The sequence below is a fragment of the Malus domestica genome, chromosome 17 (genome assembly GCF_042453785.1).
Source record: "Malus domestica chromosome 17, GDT2T_hap1".
NCBI classification, from domain to species: domain Eukaryota; kingdom Viridiplantae; phylum Streptophyta; class Magnoliopsida; order Rosales; family Rosaceae; genus Malus; species Malus domestica.
The window spans coordinates 28,018,885-28,038,013 of NC_091677.1; the positions used below are offsets into that span (position 1 = coordinate 28,018,885).

Sequence of the window (19,129 nt, forward strand, 5' to 3'; positions counted from 1 at the left end):
CCGCTGCTTGGTCTGGCTCCGGCTTCGCATCGTTTTTCTCCACCTGAGGCTTATCTTCTGGGTTAGGGTTCTCGTCGTCCTGTGGCTCCAGTCGGCTGACGAGTGCAGCGATTTGCAAGTCTTTTTCTTCCACAGTTCGGGTTAGCCTTGCGATTGCTTCATTCATCTGAGCCAGTTGTTCTTCAACGGAGGTAACGCCGATAGTCATGACTTGTGCGACCAATAGACGTGACTTTCCTTTAGACATCCAAGATGCTGATGAAAAACGTCGTTGGCTGCTTTGGGATGTCATCTTATGTGCCTCAGCATCATGTTTCGGTGCCCCCAGCCAGGTCAGGTTGATGACAGACTCACACCTTGGATGCTCCCCTTGCTCTTTTAGCGGCACCAATTTTGAAGTGGCATGTTGAGGAGCGGTCGTGGCGCCAATGGATTGTCCGTTTGCGGCAGAAGTGCTTAGGATCCTTCCTTCAGTGGTTGCAAGAACGGCTTGTCCCTTGCTTGATGCCATTGACTTTGAGGTGTGCTTGGATTCCTTGAACGGAGAAAGAGATGAGAGGTAGAGATTGTCCCACTGGGCGTGCCAATTTGTAAACACGGAAAATTCCTGAAACGAAAGAGACAAGAACAACGTGCACAAACAAATATTTGTATTTGATGATTTTGGGTTACAATCTCTCTCTATTTTGATCCTCTGATTCGATCTCCGTAAGGTGTGTATTTGTGGATGTGTGATTGATCCAAAGGGCCGTTGGGCTTGATCTAATGATGAACGTTCTTCAAGGGCCGGGGACTTGATCTTGAAGGTGGCTTTGAGCGGATCTTCAAATGGGCTTTTGGGCTTGATCTTTGAAGAACAGTGATGAACGGATCTCCAAGGGCTTTTAGGCTTGATCTTGAAGAACAGTGATGAACGGGTCTTCAAGGGCTTTTGGGCTTGATCTTGAAGAACAGTGATGAACGAGTCTTCAAGGGTTTTTGGGCTTGATCTTGAAGAACGGTTGGATGTATGGATTTGTCGACGTTCGTTGATCCAAAGGGCCGTTGGGGCTTGATCTTGGGTGAACGATGAACGAAGAACACTTTCTTCAAGGGCCGTCGGGGCTTGATCTTGAAAGAACGATGAACGAAGAACGAAGAAGGCTTTCTTGATTCTTCGGGAACCTGGATGCTTGAGAGCTTCGGAGTTTCAGAGCTTCAGAGCTTCAAGGTGTAATATGAATTGGTTTCTTTAAATGAATGAAATTGGCTTCTATTTATAGAAATTTTCAAGGCCTAATTTTGAATATAATATCCCAGATGAAATAAGTCGTTTCTGCCAGGTGTTGACACGTGTCCCATTTGATGACTTTTCCAACTCATTTCAATTTTCGTTGAGTCACACGCTACGTGTAAAATTTATGTAATACATGAGCGTTGACATTTTGATTTATCGGTCAACATTTATTTACCGAAATTTCGATGTCTACAACTGTTTTTAAGATTATCTTTTAGATGTTTCCTATTAACTTTCGCCTAATATATATGGCAAATAAGCTATTTGTACTATAAATAAAGGCACAAGTGATGAGAAAGATCCTCAAATAAATTTCCCAACTCTCTGTTTTTCTCTCTTTCCATGTGCCGCACCCTCTCCTCTTCCCTCACTAAAATAGGCTACAACAAGGATCATTTTTAAGAAGAGAAAAAACTTTTTTTTTTTACTACCTACCACATTGAAATGCTAATAAATTTCTAACAAAGGTTGATTTAGTTGATAAGGATCACTCTCTTTGTTAGACCAAGGTTTAGGTTCGAGTTCTGCTGCTGGCAATCTTCCTTGGTGCAATCTTCCTTGGTGAGCACTCTGTAAAAACCAAAAAAGAAGGTTAAGACCCCTCTATAAGTCCTTCAAAAGGCTTGTGGTATGGACTGGCTTTGAGATGTGAGAGCTTTCCCTCCACCTAAACTTTTTGTTATTGAAAAATATGCTAATAAATTATGCTATCTTATTTTTGACAAACTGTGAATAGTCTACACTAATTCATGTAAATTATAGGAAAGAAAAGAGTTGAATCTAAGACGCAATAGGTTGTAGAAGAAAGCCTTATCTACTTAGGCAATCCACTAGTTGCAAATTAATTAAACCACTTTTGTGTTCATGTATTAGCGTCTATTAGTTGTTGACACAGCTAATACGATGCCCACTTCTAGATGGTAATCAGACCATATGACCTACTCAATTTTAGTCTAACACAAATCTCACTCCAATGAAACTAACCCAACATTTAAATCTTCAGGATTTGCTTGCTTGCTTTATTACACGATGGTGGCTATAGGAGGGTAAAATGTCTCTGTGAAATTTTTAATCCTGCAAAGGTGGATTGCTATGACAAAGTCGCCAACTTGTCATTTTTTTATAAAGGAAAAATGGAACTTTGTCTTAGAGCAAAATTAGGTGAGAATTAACTCGGTTTTGAATTGGCTGCATAGACAATTAAAGTACGAGAAATTTTTAATTATGACAAGAACACGGATGGTACACCACGTGTTTTTATGCAAGTGGTGGAAAATTTTAATTTTTAAGTTATTAACCTTTTAACACACATAACCCACAATTTATATAAGAACACATGATGTACCAACTCGTGTAACGGTCATATTGAAAAATCTCTCTTTAAAGTACGCATATCTGCTCAGATATAATATTGGGTTGAATTGTAAAAGTTTTTATGATCCCAATAGTAATATGAACTATTGAAATACTTTTCCTAATACGATATATTTACATTAAATGGTGGGAGGAATAAATTAGTTTCAAACTCGTCATTCGTGTCACTTAATATTACGGTCTAGTAATATTCATTTTTACTTGTAAGTGAGAGGTCTTATGTTGGATTCTTGCCAAAGGCGAATTTGAACCACATTATTGTTAACCTATTGTGAGGCTAAAGAGCATTTCCACCTCTAAAAGCCCATTGAGCAATAGGCAATTCAATCCTTCCCAGTGTGAACAGTAACTGCCCAATGCATCTCCACCCCTAAACTTCCACCCAAGTAAACGATAATTATCTTAAATGAATAGTAATTACCAAGTGCATCTTCACTCATAAACTAAATATTGGTTGAAAGATAATAAAAGATAATTTTATTTTTAATTTTGGATAATAATAACAAATTGGTTGAAAGTATTTGAAAATATTGAAATGTGGTGTAAAGTGGAAGAACATGATTAAGTATTTATAGAAAAGTAATATTTTTTTTGTATTTTTAATTAATTCTGATATTTTTAACTATTTTTCTATAATATTTTTAATTAAATTTTATAATTTTTTTTAATTGTGCCTGACATTAGTCTTACTTCACATGACCTAAAAGCATAGTTTGAAATATTAATAATATTGACGAAATATCGAGGATATTTCGGTTTTTTCGAATCATGGATATTTCGGAACATATTCATGTACATATCGTACAAATATCGAAAAATATCGATGTCGATAATTTCGCTCACACTTCAGTAATATTTTGTCAAAATATCTGTGTAATATCGCTAAAATATCGAAACTATTGATGTAAAGGAAGGGAAAAAAAAAAGAAAAAGAAGAAAAAAAGGGAAAAAAGGGAGGAAAAAAAAAACACAAAGGGGATTTGAACCCCTCCCATTTTACTTCTCTAACACCGTAACCACCATAAATCACTTATGTTTTAGTGATAATATGCTAAAATATTTATATTTATATAAGTGGCATGTTAACAATTATATGCAAAACTATTTTGGGGATTTATCATTTGATGAATACTCTTTACAATAAACTTACTCTACACATAGAGATGATGAAGATAGTGAAAATTTTGAACCTCATAGGAACTTTATGTGGTACAAATCACTCATGTATCTTACCATGCAATGTATAAAGTGTAAAATATTGTAGTAAATCATTATATATAAATGATTATGGTGCGTTTAATCTTTTTTTCATTAATTACTACATATTTTCTACACTCACAGTGTTTGCCAGCTCGCTGTATAATCAACTTAAATCAGTTAAATCCATCATGTAATGCATTTCTTTCTAATTTTTTTTGATAAACTAATAGATAATTGACTAAATAAACATTCTCCAAAGTTTCAATAAAAATTTCCAAATTTTTCTTACAATTTCAGTGATTTTTATTCAATTTTTATCGATATCGATAGTATCATGATATTTCTATCGAAATTTCTATGTTTCTGAACTGCTGATATTTTTTATATCATCGATATTTTATACTATACCTAAGAGTTAGGTCAGTCGATTTTTAAATCAGCTCAACTAGGCTCCCCAGGAGGCCACTGGATCCAAATGGGCTGGAGGAATTTTGGAAGGGGGGAGGTGAATTAATCCACTATCCCCTACGAGATTTGAAAGGGGTGAAAGTAGGTGGAAGTGCTTTAAATTCATCCATTTTCACTTATTATAGATAATACAAAGATTGAACTCGTCATTTATAAGATTTGAATTTAATACATCTCTTCTAAATATAGAAAAATAAAACTACTCAAAACGATTTATTACGAACGACTAAGATTAGCTGGTCCATAGGCTTCGCACATAAAGTTTCTGAGAGGATCCGAGTCAGTGTATAAAGTTATAACAAATGGAAAGAGTTTTTTTTTTTTTTTTTTTAATTTATTAAAAACAATATAAGGAAACCGAAAGAAAATTTTCTTTGAGAATAGTATTGAATATACCAGATTACCCTTTATTTTGGACCGAAAGAGTAAAAAGTTGGATAATATCGCAAAATCACCGAATAAAATATAAAGATTTCCCAACCCAACTGAAAAATATTGTATACGAGGGACGGAAGGAGGCATATAGTTACAATATTGCAGAGCGACAGAGAAAGCGAGAGAGATGTCTTCCGGCGTCCGGGAGAGAGAGAGGGTGTTTGTGGAGCACTGTAAGGGCGCGAATGGCCTTAACAAGGTCGTCCTCAGAGAGGTTCGAGGCTACTCCGCGGAGGTACCACCCACCACCGACCCTTCTCTTTCTCCGATCCTTTTTCATTTTCTTCAACGTTTTCTGATTCTGATTTTCCTCTTTTTATTGTCGCTGATTTATTTGTTTCTTGATTATTTCCTCTATCCTTCGCTTTGTCTAGGGAATGCTGGTGGATTCTGTCTATTAGAATTTCAAACCGAATTTTCAATTTAATTCATGTGAAATTGTATCCGGATTTTTTAATTTATTGGGTTTTGTTGGATATAGGATGAGCTTTGTCTGTATTTATGGCATTACAATTTCCATGAACAATAACAGATAGAATCAGAAAGGAAAAATTGAATTTCAATTTTCAACCTAGTAATGTTTGATTTCAGTAGCCATTTTCTTGCGTTTGTATAGCTGTTTAGACATTTTGCTTAATTATGATTAGATTCGGTTTCTTGAAAACTCTTTTTGTTATTTATATTTCAAGTACATCTTGGCACTAGTTGTGTGCCATTTTGAGTATGTGACATCGCACCCAAGTTATAGTGGGATGGAATTCCTACTGGGATTCGTTATGATGAAGAATGATGATCGACCGAGTCAGAATAGGCTTCTGGGTTCAGTTTTTAGTGTCCTTAATAGACAAATGATTTGAAACGTGTTATGGTATTCAATTCAGGATAGGTTCTTTTTTTGGCGATAAAATGTGCGATTATTGATCTGTTACTGGGTTATGGGATTTTGTTGAATGCCTGGTTAGTTTCTCTGCAGTGTACTCAGGTATACAAATAAGTGAGACACCGCTTCTATTAGTAGTTTTCATCTGATAAATAACAAAAGAAAAAGATGTAAGGAAATAAAAAGGAAATCATGAGGGGTAAAAGGATGGTAGTCCAATTAATTTGAAGCTTTCTTGCTTAACAAGAGTGTGCATTACCAGTTACCTCTTTATCCTGTGATATGCAGGTATAAACAAATTTGTGTACCTTTTCAGGCCAAATAAAAGTTCATGTGCCTTTTACTTATGTGTCCCTCTAACCCCTTCATTGTTGATACTCTTTATTTCAAATTTCCCACAGAAGAATATTTTCTGGGCCTCTGGTCTCTATTTGTGTTCCTATGCTAGTGCGTGAGCATGTGCAGGTTTTCATTGATTTGCTAACGTGCTGGAGGACATGTCAAATGACACCACTAATCTTGTCTTGACAATGTTGCCTTGTGTAGTTTTATCATTTCGTTATTTACAAGAAAAAGTATTGTGTTTCCTTGACTAGATTGATGTAGTGCTGAATTTTTATTTATTGTATTCCTTATTCAATCTTATGTATTCTTCAAATATTGGGCTTTACCTTGAGTCTCTCTGGGTGCTCTCTCTCTGTTTTCTGCAACAGTTCTTGGGTTTGACAGAAAGATTACTGATAAACATTGTTTATACTTCTGAAACAGGTATATTTGTATGGGGGTCAAGTTACATCATGGAGAAATGAATATGGGGAAGATTTGCTTTTCGTTAGTAGCAAGGTATAAGATTTCAGTAGAGATGTTGTCCAGATTATCTTATGTCCTATGTAGGGTTGCAGTCATAAAGGTGCTTGATATTTGATGCTATGATAACTCTCTAGGGTTGGATGTTTATACCTTTATGGAGGTTTTGACTTGTAGTGGTTGAAAATTGTAACATTGTGATTATGACAGCTACAGATTCTTTATTTTGTCTTTTGAATTCCTTTATCTCTTGCTTACTTTCATCTACGTCAAAATATCTTCTCAGGAAACAATAAGAAAAAGTAAACAATAAAAGTTGGATCAAATTCTAGGCCAGTGTTATATTCTCATTATCTTTGATAGTATACAGGTAGGAGGGAGTGGGAGTGAGAAATGAATAAAGCCCATAACCCTGTAAAATGGTAAAGGTCATGGAGCATGCTATTATGGAGCAAACTGTGTAGACTAATTATATTAAATCCTTTTGCTAATACAATTTTAGATAAATTTTGATTGCATGCATATGTGCGAACTGAAAAAAATGGAAGGCACACTTTTAAAATAAGAAACAGCTACAGAAAATTGAAAGTTGGGTGGCTTTGGAAAATGCTACTTCCCATTCACCAATTATTTTTCTGTGACCTTTTATTTCCTTTCCCTTTTTGTAAACTATAAATAAAGTCCATTTGTCATAGACTATTTATATTTGAGGGAAGTAAATAATCAATGATGACACTTCAGACCTCCACCTCATTCTCTGACAAATTGTTTCCTCCGTTGTCTCTTGCCCCTCTTTTTTCTGTAAAGCTCTAAGACAATGAGAAAAAATTGAAAAGGCTATGAGGGATGTGGAAAATGGTACTGATTTTGGAAAGACGTGAAGTATGGTGAAATTTTACATAGTCTTGCAGCAGTAGGAAGATGCGTTTTGTATGGAGGCTTGCATAATAATCGTGTTGCAGCCGTATCAGGGTACTCCAGGCTTATTATGAGTAGAAAACAGAGAGACCTTTGTAGCTTTGAGAGGACATATAATTAAAAGAACCAAACTCAGATGATGGAAATTCGGAGAATGGATGTTGAGAATCATACAGATGTTTGCTATGTGTTATGTCACTTCCACCACCCATGTCTAATATTGGGTTTCAGTAAGTAATGCTTGCTGATCTAGCATAGCTGTGAGTTTTTTCCCACCTTTTCTAATATAAATTCTTGCTTCTTGCAGGCTACTTATAAGTCTCCTAAGGCTATCCGTGGCGGAATCCCAATATGTTTTCCTCAAGTAGGTGTCCTTCTTCGTTTATCTCTACTTTCATTCTTTGGTTACTTTTCCTTTCTATTTGTTTTGAAAATAAATAGTGTTCATATGCAGTTTGGAAGTCATGGTTCTCTTGAACAACATGGATTTGCAAGGAATAGACTTTGGAGTATTGATCACGATCCCCCACCTTTCCCAACAAACAGCGGTAACAAGGCTTTCATTGATTTAATCCTCAAACCCTCTGAAGAGGATGCAAAGATCTGGCCTCATAGGTATTTTACTTAAAGTTGATAATTGCATGTTTACTTAAGCTATAAGGTAGCGTGCCGTTTCTTCCTGGTGGATGGAACAGGCAAATGTCAGAGCTGTGCTTGTGTATAGACACACACACACAACCACATACAGATACATGTCATATATGGTTATGGTGCTGTCTTGCACAACCAGTTAACTAAAATACTACTCTACTGTCTATGAAGTGTTAGATTTTAAATATGTCAACTCCTCTTATTCATGTTTTTTATTCCTGGATACCTGTTTGGTTGAATTCTAATTATTCAGTGGATCTCTGTTTTGCATTGCTTGGTTAAATAATGATGTAATAGCAATTACTTGCAGATATGAATTTCGCCTTAGGGTAACTTTGGGACCAGGAGGGGATTTGATGTTGACTTCTCGCATCCGAAATACAAACACTGATGGAAAGTCGTTTACATTCACATTTGCCTATCACACCTATCTGGCCGTAACTGATATCAGGTTTAAAGATACAATTTCTTGCCGTTGTTTGAATTGTTTAAATCAAATAGTTTAGCATTCCTGCATAGTTTTCTTTGACAAGAACTGGAAGGCATTGTAGACATATGCTGTTATATTGCTCGCCATCTTTGCTGTTGTTTAACCATTATATAAGCCATATGTATTTTTTTTTAAATACCAGGTTGTAATTCCTGTCAGATTTCGGATTGTGAGAATGGAAGGGATAAAATGATATGTTAGGGTGACAGTCATTCGATATGTTTAAGTTTTGACTTTTGATCTGTTAGAGTAACATCCATTTCTAAACATTGCAAGACATATTCTGGTAGCCAATTAATCTGAATATATTGTCTAATAATATTAAAGAATTTCAGGGGAAATTTATCACACATTTTTCTGTGTATGCAAGTATGAGTGCATATCATGTATGGGTTTATAACATTATGGAAGTCCCTATTTTGAAATTTTGTAATGAGAAATAAACTACATCAGTCATGAGAAACCTTTCTCTTGAAATATGGCAGTCGACGTTTTGGAGGTCCATTGCTTACTAATGATTCAATGGAAAATTCCTGGTGTTTTCCCAACGGTGTTTATTCTATCTTCCTTTGAAAGTATTTGTCCCTGTTTTCTTAATAAGTAGTAGAGCAGTAGATAGTTTAAATGACAGAATTTAATAAAGTATTATTCGAATTTTAGAGAGACCTGTTTAATGCATACCTATGGATGAATCATGTCAGACATGGTATACATCCCATTGGAGGCCTCTATGTGCGTCTAATCCATGGCTGGAAAGTTTTCCTTTCTGTTGTATGTGCATCAAAATAATCCATGGTACACGGTTTCTTGGGGGGTCTCTGCATCAAAACAATCCTTCTCTGCAAAGTGTTCCTTTGTGTTTGTGCATTGACTGTCATGTTGCTTTTATATAGTGAAGTGCGGGTAGAAGGACTGGAGACACGGGATTATCTGGATAACCTGAAGAATAGAGAGCGATTTACTGAGCAAGGGGATGCAATAACATTTGAGTCTGAGGTTAGTGTTTCGAGGATTGATGTTTTCCACTGTTGTTTTGGTTCTTATTTCTGTTTATTTGTTGCTAAATGATGTTTTTTTATTGTCAAGGTGGACAAAGTTTATCTCAGCACGCCTACAAAAATTGCTATTCTGGACCATGAAAGGAAGAGAACATTTGTGTTACGGAAGGACGGGCTTCCAGATGCTGGTGAGTTTTGATCAGTCAATTTCTTTTGTTACAAAACTATTATGTCAAGGAATTTATCAAAGAAAATCTGCAGTTTTAGACATGCTTTTATGAGGTTTTTAGACTTTTAAAAGAATTGACAAGAAGCCATCTGTCTTATCCATGGTAGATATTAAGTCAATTGAGTAAATGTGGAAGGTCTGCGTGTTTTGTTAAAGGGCTTACGGGCATACAAAACAAAAGTCATCTTTAGTGTTAATCAGATTGTCCTTTTGCATTGCAGTTGTCTGGAATCCGTGGGATAAGAAAGCAAAGGCAATTACTGATTTGGGGGATGATGAGTACAAGCATATGCTGTGTGTCCAGGCTGCTTGTGTGGAAAAGCCTATTACTTTGAAACCTGGTGAAGAATGGAAAGGAAGGCAGGAACTGTCTGCTGTCCCTTCCAGTTACTGCAGTGGACAACTTGACCCACGGAAGGTACTGCTAGGCGGTTCATGATGAGCTATTTTGATGCATCTATTGTACAGGTAATTACTGAATTAAAATATACCGTTTCTACCTCCATTATTGGTTTGAAGATCATCGTGCTAATAGATAGGACTGCACATGGATGTCGGGCATGTATTTGCGCATGCTTTTTATGTAACTCTTGAGTCGTCCTAGTTTTGACATGGAGAACTTCAAAACAATTTCTACTAGACCTACCCAATGTTTGTGTGTTCTGATAAAGTAACGAATTCTAAACTTTGTAGAAGACTTGTTCTTACTTAACCACCGATTGTTTCATAAAAAATAAGAAAAATAACAAAGAAATCAGCAGGATACACAACGATAAACATTTTAGCCCCCGTGTTTAAACATGTAGCATTGATCATGACCTATAGTCATGCAATATATTTTCCGTTATCAGTTGGATTCAGTTTCTCTAACCTTTTCAAAATAGGAATGTCCTTACAAAAATTAATAATTTCATTCAAGTATTTTGCTTATATTTTCTTTCTATTGTTTCCTTTTGCGACCAAGTGGTGATGACTATTATATAAAGGCATTGCAGGCACATTTTGCATTCGAGGTTTGGCAGGATTTTTCGGTTGGATGGCAGATTCATTACAAAGCCGAATTTGTCTATAAGGAGTTTCATCGGATATTTGATTAATGCAAGAACACGAAGGCCTGTTAAAGAAAAGTTAGTTCATTATTTGTACATCTGTAGGGACTCTCTACCAAAGAAACAAAGAGGAGAAAGCAGAAGGCCTTTTCGCTCCCCCTTTGTTTTCTGGCCTTTCACAATACTCCTTTTAATCGAATTATAAACCGAGATGATTGTATTCTTTTCTGTCGATGAGTATTTTGTCCGCGTTGAACGATGATTCTTGTAATTCTCTTATCTTTGGAAGCGTAATGTTACCAAACACTCGATGGATTGGTTCGTTTGCAAGACTTTGCACTGTGATTTAGTTTGTTTCATAGATGATATTTTATGCATTTTTTAACTTCTTTTTTAATTCCTTGGAGGAGAAGTTACAGTTTGGTAGCAGAATTTTGTTTTTTCATTTGGAGTGGTTGCTATTGTGAAGATGATGAATTATTTTTCTTAAATCTTTTCTTAACTCTCTTTTACATAAATGAGTTCTAACATGAGCCTTACAAATTAATAAATTACATCCCGTAATTTAAAAAATAATTGATCACATGGTTCTACGGTTTAGTTTTCAATTTTTGCATTTCTTTGAAAAGTTGCATAATGGTTTCTTTATCAATACATTCAAAAATATTTGTCGCAATGCAAACAATTAAGGTGTAACTCGCGCACTGATCTCTCATTTGTTAAGGATTTGTTAAGGATTGGAAGTTTAATGATATTCATGGTGGAAAAATACTCTCCACTAAGTTGTTGCAACTAGTAATAGTGACGGTAACACTAAAGAGGCTTATGGTTTGACAGGATAATGGATTTGGGAATGTGAAATTTTCTTTCACATTTTTGGTGTGTCCAAGATTGGAAATAAAATTTTGCGAGTTCAAGGAAATTTGTAAATTAGTACTCTCCCTTTTCTTTGCGGGTCACTTAGGGTGCGTTTGGTACGTGGGACGGGACGGGACAAGGCGTTCCGTCCCGCATTTGGTGCGCCAAAAAATGGGTGGAACGAGCTGTTCCACGAACATATTTTGGGTGTTTTTGCGTCCCACCTCCCCCCTGGAACAGGTTGTTCCACATCTGTGGAACACAATATTTTACCATTGTAAGACAAATATACCCCATGTCTTTTTCAAAAATTACACCATCTAAATCATTCAATAAACCTTAAAAACAATATTCTCTTCTCTCTGCCGCTGTCTTCATTTCATCCTCCTAAAAAACTATCATTTCTCCTCTTTGCCGCTGTGAATTTGTTCATCCCTGCATCTCCCCTTCGCAACCTTCCTCCTCATCCTCTTCCGTGTGGCCTCTCTGTGAACTTTCAGCTCTGCATCTCCGTTCCAGGTTTGATCTGATTGTGATTATGTAGCCTCTCGGTCTCTCCGGTGCCGTCACCATAGCCAAGCCGACGACGATGACGACGTATGGAGCGCATACAGGCTGAGAAGGACATTTTTGAAATTCAGGGTGAGGTTGTCCAGCTCCGATTCGGCAAGGAAGAGGCTCGAGAGGCTCTAGATCTTGCTAGGGTGGCTGCTGCTGATCAGGAGAAGAGTTTGCACCAAAAAAAGTTGCAGTTGGCTGCTTCCTCGAATAGGATTGAGGAGTTGGTGAGGGAGCTTGAAAGGATTGGATGATACGATATAATGAATGATCTAGTTTGGTTAGGATTCATAATCTAGGGTTTTGAATTGGGATTAATTGTTCAAGTAATTTTTAATTCTGCTGATTGTCTATGTTATGGGTGTTTCTGTGTAATTAGCTTCTGTTCAAGTAATTTTTAATTGTGCGAAGTGTTGGATAATGTTTGATTGACTCTAGGATTTTGTTTCCATTTAGTTTTTCCTGTGGAAGAGTGAGGGCATTTACTATTGATTTGGAATTGAAGAACTAAACTTTAAACCTTTCCTTGGTGTTGAATTTCAAACCTCTACCATCTGCCCAAAGAATTTCATTATCTTCGACCAGATCATCGAAGTCAGATTATGTTCAATCCTGAAATTGCCCACAAAATTACTGTTCCTGTCTTTAACCTCTGTGTAGCTTACATCCAAGACAATTTGGGATTGATAGCTTGTTGAAAGTTTTCTGGTTTTTAATTAATTGGGGTTTTCTTGTGCTTATTGTAAGGCATATGATGCATGGGTAAGTTAGTATTTTAATCTTTAGGTTCCGTTCCGTCCTGCTCATAACAAACACAAAACGGAACAACTATTCTGTTTCATCATGTGCGTACCAAACATGACACGGAACCTTCATTCTGTCATGTCCCGTCTGCATACCAAACGCTACATTAAGTTGTCTTTGATTGGAATGAAATCTTGGATCTATGGGTCAAGAGCCTGCGGACCGAGATGTCTAGGGTTGCCTTTTTTGGGTGAGTGACATAGGACTTTGGCTTCTCTGCCCTTCCACTTCCCATACATTCTCATTCCCTCTTCTTTGTGCGGTCACGATTAAACAACGTCAAAATTGGAGGGGACAAAATTGGAGGGGACGAGAGTGTATGGGAAGTAGGAGAGCAGAAAAGCTGGGTCCGAGTGACATGACCTAGGATTAGGGTTTGGTGTTTTTTTTTTATTATTATTAACCAGGCCCTGGTGCGAAGTCAATTTGGAGAATAGTGATTCTATTATTCTTACAAGGAGGTGATATTTATACAATAGAGGGCAATACAATCCTGGACAATTAGGGAAATAAATCTAATTACAATAATAACCCCTATAATTAGGAATTTTAAATATACAAAAGTGAACAAAACAATACAAAACTGAAGTCTGAATAATTTTCAAGTCGCTCTTTCTATTTCCTTTAGAACTTCATTGTCGTCATTAGTAAAGATCACGGCCTCTAATTGGAGAGAAAGAGGACTAAAGATGAGGTCGGCAAATTTTTAGGTTTTAGAAGTTTCAATATTTACAAAACTACTCGAAATTGTCTTTTACATATACAAAAATGCCCCTGCTGTGTCTTGCGGCTATAGAGTTTGTAGATTTAGGGTTAAAAGAGGAAGGAGAGAGGATTTCCAACATACTAAATATTGAGTTTTAAATAATAGTGAAGTCCACATGTCAACAATTGAGTGAGAAAAGACGAGTAGGAGAAGATAGATGATATCTACCATCTCTCCTGAACCAAGTATCCGCAAAACAATAATCTTAATCCCTTGAATCATATATAATGTCAATTCAGGTTGGAAGTTCACGGCATCCTTGAAGATCATCAAGCCAACAATATTGTGAACTCTATGGCTTGATAGGCTTTCTCGTACCATCACGTACGTAATATATGATGCATGTTATTTTCGCCACAAGTACACATTATACAGGGACTAGGGAGGCTCTTAATTTCTTTCATTTTTCAGGGAAAATATTATTTATATTTACACATACGTAGTGTCATATTTCATCCATCTTATACTGCGATTGACACCTACAACAGTAGTGTGCCACTGCAAGTGTTGGCAACAATTTGGCTGTAAAATATGATGCCAATAATGTGAGATGCTGAACAGCAGCAGCGGCAGCAACACATTATTATTATATGTAGTATCTGATTGGGGTCCCGTGAGTCTCATTGTTTTTATGCGCATGCATGATTTGAAGAGAGCGGTGAGGTTTTACTACTATTATTGTTAGAAGACCACTCGAAAATTCTCCGGAAGGGTCTATGTCTTTGGTGCTTGCGTTTGGCCGGCGGGTGGTTGTCTCTGTCTCCACTCAGCATCTGCCACATCACTTGCACATCTTGATACCCACATGTTTGTACATCATCGTGAAGCTTCAAAAGCCCATCACCTGCATCCAAATTCAACCACACAACCTTTTCACCACACAACCTTTTCAATTATCCTTAATAAAATCTGAAATATATTGAAAATATATAAAGTGGTACGGGTTTTGTGATTTCGACAACAAGGTTGCATCAGCATAGATGCTGATTCTATCTTTAGGCCTCAGCTTTCGGCTCAAGGACGAAACGAAGATTGGTCACTTACCACAGTCCCACCCTTTCTGAGTTGGAAAAAAATAAAATAAGTATGGTCCCTAAAAGTTTATATCACTTTAAAAGGTCTCAAATCACTAATTATGACACACTTTTGTCAGTTTTATACGAGTACAACTACTATGATACGTACTATTAGTAGTACAAATTTTATACGAGATCTAACCGTTGTAAGGATGCATCAAATCCTTATATATCTCCATATCCAAGATCTAACCATTAAAATTCTAGACCACTGAATATTATGTATCATGAAACAAATTCGTCTAGGTTTCAAGTGTATTCCTCGAAATCTGCAATGGGATCTTTCAATGCATAATTTCCATCTTACTACTCTCAAGTTTTCAAATATTTTAATTTTACAATCCAAAGTTTCTTTCATCTCACTTTCATACCATTTTCATACATCAACTATTCTTTTCGTCAATAATTGACGGGAAGAGAAGAAGAAAAACCGTAGGACATTAGAGAGAAACCTAGACGAATGATACCATGTAGAAATATGACTTTGTGTAGTGATGTGTGTAAATATTGCAATACATATAGGATTAAACAAATTCCTTTTTTTTTAGTAAGTATCCTATAATAATTGAAAAATTATAATACATGCAATAATTACGAAGATGATTCCAAATTTATTTCCTTTAATCTAACAGTCCTCCATTAATTGAAGAAGTGGCGCATTTTGTCCCACCAAATTTATTCCACGTGGAGTGATATAAGGGTCAGTCATGTCACCAATCAATGAAAGACTTAACCGATAAACAAATGGATGTATGAAAGTAATAGGAAAATCAATGTTTGAGGCTTTGAGTAAGAAAGTGGGACAAACAAAATAAACATTTAAATACTAAAGTCAAAAAAATTAAAAACATCATGGAAGTTACTCTTCAGTTAATGTCATCAAAGTTAGATTTAACCACTTGGTGTTACAGCTTAATAATATTTCTCTTTACTTATAAGTGAGAGGTCTTAGATTTGATTATTGTTAAAGACCAATACGATCCAAATTAATATGACTAGTCTATATCGAATGTATTAAAAAAATCAAATTTTTAAAAATGCCTTTTCTTTTCTTTAGTGTTTGCAAGAATTTAAAATGGAAAACAAAACAATAACTTTGCAGAAGGTTTGGTGGAATTCATCATTATGTTGGAGAGAACTTCCCAAATGATGGAATCAAAACTTGTCTTCTCAAATTGTTTAAAGTTACTAAAATTAAAATTTTCACTATTTTTAAGTTTTAGTGTGGGAGGCTGAGTGTTTCTTTATTACATTTGGATGTGAACTGAAATGAAAAAGGCATCAGATCACTAGATTTTGCTTTTCTTTCTAATTTGGCTAAGTGGAGTAACAGTAAGCTCCATTACCAGTACCTCTTAATTAATTATTAAAATGAAGGAATAAAAAAACCACTCATAACTTTTCGGTAATGGACCCTCATTTTGACTAATGTTTTTTTTTTTGGGTACAAACAAATTCATTTACCCAGGCACCGACAAAATTTAAATGAATTCTATCATCCATTAATTTTTCCTTTGATTGAAAACTATAACTTAATTGACTTTAGTATTACAGTCTAATAGTCTTCAATTTATAAAAGACAGAGATATAGCTATAAGCTCAATGGGCTATAGCCTAGTGCAATTCTTGGAAAAAATAGAAATTACTACTATGATTTAGCCTAAATTTGTGAAAATAAAATTTCAGCCCATCCTAAATCTGATTTACACTCCATGCTTCAAGGTAAGGAAAATATTAGCCCACTCCTATATAAATTTCTAGCTCTGCCGTTATTGTAAGTAAGGTATTAAATTCGACCCTTGTAGAATGAAAATTTAACAGTAATTTATTGTAACTGACCAATTGTGTGATTTAATCTAAGTTTTGCATCTTTTAGTGTAAATACATTATTGTATTAACAAATTATTTGAATTCACATATACTTTTGTCTACAGGGGTAAAGTAAAAATATTCATTTTTTTTTTGTCATGTTCATCATGGTAAGATAGAGAACTTGATGATGTTATAATCATCAATGACTAGATTTTCTTGTGGCCTTTTCTAGAAGTTTTGATACTTGTGGATGATTAAAAAAATGTTCAATGTACACAACCTAGAGGGATAGGGGAGATTTTCTAATGTGCTGAATACACAGTCCAGCATACCAAGTGTTATAATACTAGTGATTCCAACACACTAAAAAAATGGAGCCAATCATATTAATTGTATTGACTTAGGTAGAAGAGTGTTCTTAAAATAATTCTAAATATGGCTGATAAATAAGGGACCACACATCAAAAATTAGAGAAGTGGGGGAGGTTTGATAGCCAAACATGACACCTATTAGAAAACGTTATATAATACTCAGCGATGTAGCAAAAATGAAATTTAAAAAATCCTATCAGCACTAACATTACTCATGGATTAACATTAGAAATCAAACCGGTTTGCAACAACCACTTTGAATCAAAATTAATGATAAAGTTTTAATGTTACGTGGCACGCAGTGTTACTGATGTTTTAACCACTAAATTTGAATTTCACAGTTGTTAAATATTTTATTTTTGATCTCATATGTTTATATTTATTTTTCAATCATTCATGGCCAAAAAAAGTGCAAAATAAAGGAAAATTTGTTTGACAAAGGAATGAAATTAAAACATGCTTTCAATGAACACAATGAAAAGGAAACAGAAAAAAGAATACAGAGACGAGGAAAAGGATTAGAATAAAAAAAGAAAAAAGTGGGAGCGTCTATCTATATGAATTATGAAGCTTAATATCTAGCATGGAAAATTGTGAATCATCCACCTCCAAGTTTTCCAAGAGAAAAAAAAGAAGATAAATGGATTAGGTGTAGCTGGCTTGTAGGGCTAAGATATAATTCCAAGTGCTACACTTATATATGCAGCAGATTATGAATAAAACAAAACTATACAATATACATAGATAAACTGAGAAAGAAGAAGAAGAAGAAGATGATGATGATGATGAGATGATATATAAGTGAGTGACTGACCATTTTTGCGATCCTTGACACGAGTAGAGACGGCAAGCCAGACACGGCGGACAGGGAAGATCATCTTGTCCCAAAAATCCATCAACCTTTCTTTTATCACTTTTACTTTCTTTCTTCCTTTCCTTTTCCCGCCACTCACTCTAACTGCTGCTGTGCTGCTCCTTATCCCTGCCAGACCTGCACTCTCGTCTCTCTCTCGAGAATTAATAAGGATGACACAAAGAAATGTTTTTACAGAGACTCAAGAGAGATTAAGAGGGAGGCGACTTCGAACTCAGAGAGCTATTGAAAACCTATATGTACAAATGCTGTGCTCACCACCACCAATAAGAACCACCGACACATCTCTCTCTCTACTCCTCACTGTTCATTATATTCTTTATTTAATCTCTACTTTTTTGTGTAAGAATAAGACTTTTTAATTATGTTGGTCTACAAAAATACATCTTCAAATATATATGATCTCATTAGTTAGAACTAGGTTGACGAATTCTAAAAGAAGAAAAAAAGGCAATTAGGTAGTATAGATATATTTTTACATTTTGATGTAGAAACGATCAGTGTTTATTGTATCTTCTTTGTATAGTCGTTATGTTATAATTTTGTCGTTGATATATGATAAATATGTCATTCTAATTGAAAAATAATTATTCTGCAAGTTAATTATGATATTAACTATTTTTGCATCCTGCAATACTGACAGCCTACTGCTGTTTTGAGAAACAAGTTGTGAAATTCCGAAGGTACAAAATTATCATTTTGCCCCTTGCTTTTAAACGTGGACAACTCATTCATAAAAACGAGTAATATCCAAATAAAATGAGAAAAGAGTAATAAGTGAAAAAAAAAAAACTCAAATGTCCACGCATGATTTTCACCCAAGACTTTCACTTAACACGCTGATGATATTATAGGGTAATGCTAGAAAGATTAAATTTAGAGATTAAATTTGTAAACTAAATGATGTGTCATCCATAGAAATGAACATGTTTATCAACGCTTAAGTAATAAATTAATCATCATCTTCTATGTCCTTTAATTTTTAACATTTAATTTATAAATTTAGTCTTTCTAATATTTTTTTTTTTTGTAATTTACAGTGTCCGAGGATAAAATCTAATAAAATAATAAAAATACGGATGGAATGTAGCATCATCTCCATTTAGTCACCGTTCATGGTGAGCAATTCCATTAGTCATCCTGCAACTACTATAAAATAAAAGGAACCTTCTTGTCACAATTATTTTGTCTTCATGTCAACTCATTTCATAAAAAGTCTTTGGTGTGAGTTACA

The 19,129-nt window shown here is 35.2% G+C and overlaps 1 protein-coding gene and 1 long non-coding RNA gene across 3 annotated transcripts; one reads left to right on the plus strand and one right to left on the minus strand.

Moving 5' to 3' along the window:
• The first annotated feature begins 4,790 nt into the window (after positions 1-4,790).
• On the plus strand, positions 4,791-11,105 carry LOC103432216 (putative glucose-6-phosphate 1-epimerase). Of its 2 annotated transcripts, none has more exons than XM_029097492.2 (9): positions 4,791-4,988; positions 6,402-6,476; positions 7,666-7,722; positions 7,813-7,973; positions 8,320-8,460; positions 9,393-9,495; positions 9,586-9,685; positions 9,948-10,194; positions 10,713-11,105. In XM_029097492.2, the coding sequence occupies exons 1-8, from the start codon at positions 4,881-4,883 to the stop codon at positions 10,163-10,165; spliced, it is 963 nt and encodes a 320-aa protein (XP_028953325.2). In that variant the 5' UTR covers positions 4,791-4,880; the 3' UTR covers positions 10,166-10,194; positions 10,713-11,105. The 2 variants fall into 2 exon arrangements, with proteins under 2 accessions (XP_028953325.2, XP_028953324.2); XM_029097491.2 differs by having other exon boundaries at positions 10,722-11,105.
• Positions 11,106-14,146: 3,041 nt separating this feature from the next.
• Positions 14,147-18,510, minus strand: LOC103405527 (uncharacterized). Its single transcript, XR_524448.4, has 2 exons — positions 17,836-18,510; positions 14,147-14,605 (listed from the first exon to the last, which is right to left on the minus strand). It is a non-coding gene; the product is annotated as an uncharacterized lncRNA (long non-coding RNA).
• Positions 18,511-19,129: the final 619 nt, after the last annotated feature.